General features: G+C 44.0%; 1 protein-coding gene across 1 annotated transcript; it reads left to right on the top strand.

Annotated features, from left to right (window-relative positions):
• The first annotated feature begins 1,096 nt into the window (after window positions 1-1,096).
• LOC143127140 (uncharacterized) lies at window positions 1,097-9,150 on the top strand. Its single transcript, XM_076288447.1, has 7 exons — window positions 1,097-1,160; window positions 4,682-5,035; window positions 5,293-5,479; window positions 5,664-5,782; window positions 6,151-6,273; window positions 6,970-7,040; window positions 7,177-9,150. Exons 1-7 carry the CDS (start codon window positions 1,112-1,114, stop codon window positions 7,531-7,533), a joined length of 1,260 nt encoding a protein of 419 aa, XP_076144562.1. The 5' UTR covers window positions 1,097-1,111; the 3' UTR covers window positions 7,534-9,150.
• The last annotated feature ends 850 nt before the right edge of the window (window positions 9,151-10,000 follow it).

Raw genomic sequence — 10,000 nt, 5'->3', positions numbered from 1 at the left:
AAAGTACAAGAGAACAAGTGATTATCACACATAGTGAAATGTGTGAGGCAGTTTAAAAGTGAGTGCAGCTTTGGTTTTCTAAAAGCCAGAAACAGTCCCTTATTGCAGGGGCAGGCTATTCCAATATTTATTTCCCTTTACTGACAAAACAGTTTGTCCAAATGTGGTGCGCCTAAAAGGTATCACGCAGTCCTCTTTGGTAGAGGCCCTTGCACTACCACCACTCTCAATTCTCTAAACCAGAGGGGGAGTGGTAAGAGGATGTATAGCCTTATATGTGTGTGTGTGTGTGTGTGTGTGTGTGCGTGTGTGTGTACTGTATGTGTGTGTGTGTGTGTGCGTGTGTGTGTGTGTGTGTGTGCGTGTGTGTGCGTGTGTGTGCGTGTATGTGTGTGTGTGTGTGCGTGTGTGCATGCCCGCGTGCGCCACGTGTGTGTGTGTGTGTGTGTGTGTGTGTGTGAGTGCGTGTGTGTGTGTGTGCGTGCCCGCGCGTGTGTGTGTGTGGGGGGGGAGAGGGGGGGAGTAGAGAGTAAAGTGCTCTTCCTGTTGGCCTCTGCTCTACCAGTAGGTGCGTCAATTTAAATGTGTCATATTTTGCATCAGCAAATGTCATGCGAGTGTGTGTACGTGTACGTGTGTGTGTGTGGGGTGGGGCCTCTACTCTGTCAGTAGGAGTGTTAGATGTGTGTGTGTGTGTGGGAAAGTTAAAGTTAAAGTTTTCTTTCTGACATCTCTTTTCTGTGTATCCTGTATCCTGTGTGTAAGCTGTCAGACTTGAACAGTCAGCTGAGAACACACACACACACAGACATCATGGACAGGCTATGGGGATTGCTGCTATTCTGTTCTCTCTCTACTGCGTGTGAGTGTCCTCTCTCTCTCTCTCTCACACACACACACACACACACACACACATACACACACACACACACACACACACACACACACACACAGACATCATGGACAGGCTATGGGGATTGCTGCTATTCTGTTCTCTCTCTACTGCGTGTGAGTGTCCTCTCTCTCTCTCTCACACACACACACACACACACACACATACACACACACACACACACACACACACACACACACACACACACACACAGACATCATGGACAGGCTATGGGGATTGCTGCTATTCTGTTCTCTCTCTACTGCGTGTGAGTGTCCTCTCTCTCTCTTACACACACACACACACACACACACACACACACACACACACACACACACACACACACACACACACACACACACACATCATGGACAGGCTATGGGAACTGCTGCTATTCTGTTCTCTCTTTTCTGTGTGTGAGTATCCTCTCAAACAACCCTAATCTCACAGCTCACACACACACACACTTTACACACAAACAAACCTGCTCTCACAGCTCACACACACACACACTTTACACACAAACAAACCTGCTCTCACAGCTCACACACACACACACTTCAAATGACTGAATGTTGTACTACTACTGTATATTATCATTGCTGTGACACCTTATGCCTGAACACACACACTAATCTAAATTCCACTGTGTGGGGGTGTTGTTCTCCACGATCGCTGTTACAGCTTACTGTACATAGAAACCTCTCACTTCTCACTTCTACACACATGCACACACACAAAGAGAGAAGGATACAGGCACAAAGAGAGAGGGAGAGAGAGAGAGAGACTGAGAGAGAGAGGGAGGGAGCGAGAGGGAGAGAAGGAGAGAGAGGGAGAGAGGGAGGGAGAGAGAGGGTGTTATGCTATTATGGGGAGTTGAACGGTGTTTGCACTGCTGCGCTACTTTGTCCCATTGCACATTTCTGCTTTTCCTTCTCTGTTCCCCAACTGGCCATGTTGCGCCCTCTCTCTCTCTTACTTCCCATCCGCTCCCGTCGGCAGACGCAGGGCAGCTTCGTGATGACCCACTGGCAGACGCAGGGCAGCTTCGTGGTGCCTCGCTGGCAGACGCAGGGCAGCTTCGTGGTGCCTCACTGGCAGACGAAGGGCAGCTTCGTGGTGCCTCGCTGGCAGACGCAGGGCAGCTTCGTGGTGCCTCACTGGCAGACGCAGGGCAGCTTCGTGGTGCCTCACTGGCAGACGCAGGGCAGCTTCGTGGTGCCTCACTGGCACGTCACGTTCTTTGTTTAGTCTTTTGTGTTCATTTATTGATTTTGTTATAGCCATTTTATAGGGGAATTTCTGGCCATTTTTAACTCCACAAGCATTTTCCTTAGGGTCACCACGTGTTGGGGTAAGCAAAAAACCTGACAAAAATTGATTCGACCAATCCGGAGATCTGCCCTGGGTGCCAGCGCTTTGAAATTAGCTATAACGCTAACCTTGGGGCAGGGTGTGAGTTAGGGGGGAGCAGGGGGGGCCATGGCTCCCCTAGTGGCCACCTGAGCTCCCCTGGAAACATGGTATGTGAAATTGTGGGGGATCTCTAAAATATTGATATGATTGCCAAATAAATTATATTTTGGCCATGGTTTTCCCTAAAATGTGTAAAATAAGATAAATAAAATTGTATTCTGGGTTCATGATTCATGAAAAAAGTGCCTGCACGTTAGAGGCGCGCAGCTCCACCCACTAACCACTCACACGAGCTCGTAGGGTATAGCCCATGTGATTGTGAAACAATGTAAGTTGTTGAGTAATTCTAAGTTGATTCAATTAAACATTCAAAAGACACATCATTGGTGGTCGGGGTCCGTGGATTATTTACTATCAAGTTCATTGAAGTTTGCGTAACCCATTGATGATCCATCGGGGTGTTTCATGTAAATATTGTAAACATATTATGTATTATGTTTCATGTGAGCAAACATAGACCTATGGCACCAGCCGTGTGCAACAGATTTTCTCTTTATAATAGGCACATGTCTATGCTGTTGCTATTAATAATGATTTTCTCTATATAATAGGCACATGTCTGCTGTTGCTATTAATGACAGGATCAGCATTTAAACTTTGCCCCCCTTCCAAAAATAAATAAAAAAATCGCCCGTACCCGCCCCCTGGCTCCCCCGGAGACCGTGGTAGAACTCGCACACTGCCTTGGGGGCATGCTATTTAACCGCGTTTGGGGCCTCTAAACACACTCAGAAAACCATTCCAAGACCTATGGAACACGAGTTGGTTCCAAGACACCATCGTGCTCGCTTAACTCAAATAGTGTGGTGAAACATTATAAACTTTGTGTTTTTGTGGAGTCACTCACCTCAGACTACCCCGCTGACATATCAAGCAGAGCCAACGCGCTCTCAGCCACTAGCCACAGAAACGAAAACTTTTTCCTTGGTGTTTTGAATTGTTTGCAAAAAGAAACGATCGAGCAGTGCAGTCTTCATGTTCATAATATCTCCTTGAATTTGTCATGTGAATATGAATATGACTAAGATCCCCTTTAATCTTTTGAATGTTATTATTTATATTAATTGGGAAATTGCTTTGGATTAGTTATGAATGTTTGCAATTAATTCGTTTGAATTATTTTTTGTGCTTAGCACTTTGGGGCGTACCCGCGAGGGGTGAAGTAGTAGGCGTCACTCACGGCATATGGCGCCGGTGCACGCCAGGGTAGAGGGCATGGTAGCTACAATACGGTAGCTTAGTTACAAACACTTTTTCGACCACGCTTTTCTTTTACAAATCACAAAACAGTTATTTCATTGAGACCTTGATGTAGATAGATAGATAGATAGATAGATAGAAAGATAAATACTTTATTGATCCCCAAGGGGAAATTCAAATGTGGACTAATTTACAACTTTCATTCATCTTTCGTTTCTGTATGGACCAATAAATATTTTTTGGGTAACGCTTTAGAATAGCATGTGCTTATTAGGTATTAACAGTGCATAATAAGCAGTTAACAATTCATTACTAACAGTTAGTTAACTGTTGTTATACATTAACAACATTAATCAACTGTTAACATGCAGCTTGTAAGCGTTAACAAGCAGCTTGTTAATGCTTGTTAATGGTGTATAAGACAAAGAGGTGGATAACATGCTTATAAGATACAGTATATAAGCGTATTAGTTATACAGATTTTGTTCCACAAGCATGTTTCCTGTATGGGACTATCTTTGTTGTCTTTTAGTTTAGGATTTCTGTTTAGAGCTGGTGGTATGATGGGTTTTCACGTTACATAGTTTAGGTTTAGTTTAGCACAGTAGTTAGAGGACCTTGAAAACTCACAACAAAACTTGTCTTTTGTTTCTGGTCGGGAGTCAGCCAATATCCATTTCCCCGAAGTTATGTGTTGTCAGAGTTTTCTTTTTGTATTATTTTTATTAGCACCATGCTCTGTTTATGTAAAATCACAATCATTTATTGAATTCAGTTATTATGCACCATCACTGTTTCTCTATGGCCTGGTATGACATGTTGTACCATTTGAAATCATTTGATGGTCCCGTAACAGAGAGAGAGTGAGAGAGAGAGTGTGTGTGTATGACTTCATGTGTATGTTATTGGTCACACACACACTCACACACACAAAGACAGAATCAGAGAAACACAGAGAGAGATAAAGAGAGAGAGAGTTAATTCATACAAATCTTTGCTTTGCTGCATAATTCTGATAGATTAAAATAACATGAGAAAGGTAGTGTTTATGTCAAATAGTGGTTGAGTTCATACCGGAATATCTTATCAGTTATTTAATGTTTTGTATTTCAGGTAAATCTCTGGTCAGAGATAAGATCACACAGACACCATCCTTCATCTCTGCAGAGGTCAGCGATGACCTTCATCTTACGTGCGTCTTCTCTTCTCAAGGAATGAACAGTGGTATTCTGTGGATGAAACAGTCTGCTGGAGAGGAGCCTGTGTCCATCGCCTCATATTACCCTCCAAATACTAATTTCTACAATGGTTTTGACAAGAGCGACCGATTTAAACCGGAAGGTGGAGCGAACAGCTTTAATCTGACAATTTCCCAAACACAGACTGCAGACTCAGCTACCTACTACTGTGGATCTGTTTATTATGCTGAGGTGACTTTTGGAAAAGGAACGACTGTATTTATCAAAGGTAAGATATTCCTCTCTTGGTCACAGGGTAATGTGTATCTGGTGAGTGGGTCACAGGGTGGTGAGGGGATCACAGGGTGGTGAGTGGGTCACAGGGTGATGTGGTGAGGGGGCCACAGGGTGATGAGTGGGTCACAGGGTGATGTGGGGGTCACAGTCACAGTCCTGCTGCATGTGCTTATTCATCACAGTCCTGCTGCATGTGCTTATTCATCACAGTAACTCTATCAGTCCTGCTGCATGTGCTGCTTGTCTTAGACAGGGACTCTGATGACCATGCGGTCATTGAGCAGCTGGACTCAGTGTCGCCCCCGTCTGGCGGTAACGTGACGCTGACCTGCTCTGTCCACTCTGGGAGCTGTGCGGAGGAGCCCGGCGTGTTCTGGTTCCGACCCGCCTCAGGAGACTCACGTCCAGGAGTGGGCTACAGCAGCGGAGACAACAGGTGTGTGAGTGAGTGTGTGTGTGTGTGTGTGTGCGTACAGTATGTGCATGTGTTTATGTGTGCGTGTGAGTGAGTGAGTGAGTGCGTGTGTGCATGTGAGTGAGTGAGTGAGTGAGTGTGTGTGTGTGTGTGTGTGTGTATGTGTGTGCGAGTAGTTTACTGACGTTGTCTCTCTTCCACACAGCTGTGTGTACCAGTTGTCCAGGAGGAACCTAAGTCGTGATGACGCACACACACACTACTGCGCCGTGGCTGCCTGCGGACGCATAGTGTTTGGGAACGGGACACGGGTGCACGTTCAAGGTACAAACGACACAAAAGTGTGTGACGACTGAGTCAGGCTTAGCATGCTAGTACAGCACAATTAATACAGGCTTTAGCATGCTAGTACAGCACAGCTAATACAGGCTTTAGCATGCTAGTACAGCACAATTAATACAGGCTTTAGCATGCTAGTACAGCACAGCTAATACAGGCTTTAGCATGCTAGTACAGCACAGCTACAGGTTTTAGAGTGGGGAACTCTGCCTTCAAAGTGAGTGAAGAGGGTGCATATAGGTACAGAGAGAGAGAAAGAAAGAAAAAGGTAGATAGAGAGATAGATAGACAGACAGATAGAGATGTCTTTTCATTTTTCTTACTAGCGTTTTTTTTTCTCACTGCACTTTCAGATGAGTCCTGGGAGCCAATCCTGCAGCTCCTCGCTGTGTCATCGCTGGTCACAGTGCTGCTGATGAGTCTGATGGTGAATGTGGCCTTCTGTGTGAGGGCGAGGCGGTCAACCAGCCAATCAGGTCAGACCACATCTAATTAAAACCTAAACATAACGGTTAAATCCTTTAAACTTTAATAAGGTCAAATACATTTAAAACTGTCGGATCCCACCCCCCTCTCTCCCCCACTCACATCCTGTCAGCTGGTTCACTGTCCTGTCAATAAAGAAAAAATAAAGATGAAGTCTGATGTTCTAAGAGATATTAGGACAGTTTTCATAGAACGAGTGTAAAACTATCTGTTTTTGTAATAATGCTCAATCTGCCCTGCGGATACAACAATTAGCTTGGCATATAAACGTGTACAATGATTAGCTTAAGTATAGTATAAGTATATATATTTTTTGATCCCGTGAGGGAAATTTGGTCTTATTCCTTGCTCAAGGCCGCTTCAGCCGTTCCTGCTGGTTGGGGTTCCAACCGGCAACCCTCCGGTTACAAGTCCGAAGCGCTAACCAGTAGGCCACGGCTGCCCCTATATGCTTGGCATATAAAGAGGTACAACGATTAGCTTGGCATATACAGGTGTACAACGATTAGCTTGGCATATAGCCTACACGTGTACAATGAATAGCTTGGCATATACACGTGTACAACAATTAGCGTGTGGCCCGTCTATTAGACTTCTCTACTCAGCTTGATTAGCGTGTGGCCCGTTCTCTACTCTATTAGAGTTCTCAACTAATTTGATGCTCTTCTCTGCTATCTTGGCCCCAGGTGTGTCTCTGTGTGTCACCTGTAATTCTGTCATCTCAGCACCTGGGAGCTCTTCAGCAGGTAGAGGACAGGTGAGAGCACTTTACATGCCACTGTAGTTATCCATCAAGTGTGTGTCTGTGTGTGTGTTTAGTGTGTATTGTGTGACCCTGCGGTGTGTGTGTGTGTGTGTGTTTAACTTTGTGACCCCCTGTGTGTGTGTTGCAGTGGGAGGAGGGTGATGTGAGCTATGCCACAGTGCAGCTGACTGCGGTTCAGAGAGACGCACAGCGGAGGCAGAACAACACACACACACACGGACAACACTCTACTCCGTATTCCACCACCAGGACTGAAAGACCCACACAGAATCACACGGAACACAGGAGCGAGACCACTCCGTATTCCACCACCAGACACACACAGAACCACACACACACACACAGAACCAACTGTACTCCATACTCTGCAACTAGAACGGGAAAACACACACAAAACCACACACACACACAAAACCACACATACGCATACCCACACACACAGAACCCCCTCTACACTCCAATTCAGCACCAGACCAGGAAGTGACATAAATACAGAATCCCCTCTACTCCCCAAGACAGGATGTGACATACTGTACATGGAAGCCTCATCGGCTACAAGGACAGGAAGACACAGGAGGTCACATGACTCAGTCCCAGGAGTGTCTGAGCCCCGTGTTATAGAGAGACCAAGTCATGGGACCTACACTCTTAAAACGAATGTGTTGAAAGCAACGCAACTTGCGTTGTTTTTAACACATCTCTGTGTCCAGATAGGGACAACACATTCGTTTTAAGAGTGTATCTTTCAAAAAAATATGAACGGGAGTCAATGGAATTATTGATCGATTTGTGCCATGAATTGTGTGTGAATTTAAAAAGATACTTTGATTAGATATTATAGGTATTGTCTCCTTTACTTCCTTGTAGCAACAAATGTTGTAAATTTGAATTGAATAACCTTTGATTTTATTGGTTAGAGGGGATGTCATGCAATACATTTTTTTGGGATAATATAATTGGTTAAAGCTGCAGTTAGCAAACATTTTTTTGATCACATTCACTGAAACCGACACTATGCTCCGACAGAACAACATAGATCAGCCGGGTTTAGAAAAAAAAAAAACTGCACTTCTACCTCCATCTAGAGCCTGTTATTTGTTTTGCTAAAATCCACAGCTCACAGTTCTTCTCGTCCAGTCAGAGCAGGGCTGTGTGAGATCTGACTGTCAATCACAGTGTGGTGCAGTCTGGTGCGCACTGACGAGCATGAACTCAATGAGAAGGTGCTCGTGGTAGTGCGGGAGGGGCATGAGAGTTGTAAACATTTAACAGTCTGTCAGACTTGCCAACTGCAGCTTTAAGGATTTGTGTTATTTTTTTCAAAGCAGTTTTCTTTAGTTCCATATGTAGTCCCTCTGTTGTAAATGCTAATAAGTTATTCCTGCTCCAATTCGTTGTAAATACTAATAAGTTATTCCTGCTCCAATCCAATTATTTTATCATTTGTTATCGTGTTGTTTAATGGGTTGCAATGAATACTGGATAGAGCGTCAAACCAGGTTGAGATATTAAAAGTGACTATGGATTCAATATATTAAAAGTGATTATGGATTCAGTTTTTTAAAGGGGAACTTGGCAACTATTTCAACGTAATAAACCTGTTTAGAAATCATTTGGATGGTTAAATGACCTGTTCCGGTGAAAATGGTGACTTTCCCCGCTGCGCCTAGCGTCCCCAGGCGGAAAACCAACCTTGCAACATTGAGACTACCGTCCCGGAAAGAGAAGTGAGAAAGAAACTTGTTTTATATCGTGTTTCTTACCTTAGTTGTAACATCCACATTGTTCTGCCAAACTTATGCTAACCGTTCGCTAGCTTGTAAACAAATCCATGTGCTTTATCGTTACCTTTTCCCACAGTTTGAAAATAGCATAATGCACAATTTCTCCAGCAGAGGGGGAAATCCTGCCAAGTTTCCCTTTAAAAGTGACTATGGATTCAATATATTAAAATTGACTATGGATTCAGTATTTTAAAAGTGACTATGGATTCAGTATTTTAAAAGTGACTATGGGCCCTGTCATGACATTCTAAAGTGCATCGTCACTCGTCAAAAGTCTATTCAAATCTAGTAGGATGTCCAGTCCACATTGGGAGGGGTTTTGTTATCAATGCATACAGCCCTAAGGATTCCAAACCAGGTTGAGATATTAAAAGTGACTATGGATTCACTATGTTAAAAGTGACTATGGATTCAATAAAACAGCTGTAGAAACCTGTTAGTCCTGACTGGTGGACCTGGAGTTTGCACATTTTCCTCAGGAAGAAGAGGCGTTGCTGAAACTTTGTCTACATTGCTTGTGTGTTTGTTTGGAAGGTAAGTTTGTGGTCAATTATTGACCCGAGGTATCTCTACGTCTTCACCCTGTCTATTGGCTGGATTTATGTGAGGTCAGAGAGATAGATGGCGGCTTTGCCATTCAAGCATTTAAAGGACATTAGCAACATGTTAAAGTTAATCCTATGGTGAACAGGGAGCCAGTGATGGGAGATTAAGATGGGAGAGAAGTGTTCTTGCTTACGGGTGCCAGTTAAAGGTTGTATCAGCGATTGCAGGATCAAAAAAGGCCCAAACATAAATGATCACATTCATCTAATCTTTCCTAACGATCCACTAGGCAGTCAAAAAAAATGTGTCCCTGTAAGCAGCCTAGGCTCTGAGATCTGCACACAAAAGCAATTGTTACCAACAAGTGTTGCCAACCACTCAAAGGCAAAATAAAGTGTTTCAACCAATAACCGACAAGATGCGTGTTCAGGAGAGTTTCAATTGCATGGGAGCTTAGTCCAGTCGGGTTTAATTACGCCATTAATTACTTTTTCAAAGTCCACAAGAGTCAGGAGAGGCTTGATTTTAGATACATTTCTTAACTGACTACGGACTTCACCTGTTTGTCAAATGTAAGATCTCTGTCCACGATCACACCCAGGCTCTTTACATAGGGCTTTA

Source organism: Alosa pseudoharengus, unplaced genomic scaffold, assembly GCF_046254945.1.
Source record: "Alosa pseudoharengus isolate Yale_2024_CS ecotype anadromous, Long Island Sound unplaced genomic scaffold, YU_APseudo_1.1 YU_APseudo_1.1_scf_17, whole genome shotgun sequence".
NCBI lineage: Eukaryota > Metazoa > Chordata > Actinopteri > Clupeiformes > Clupeidae > Alosa > Alosa pseudoharengus.
This window is presented reverse-complemented; position numbering and strand designations above follow the sequence as displayed.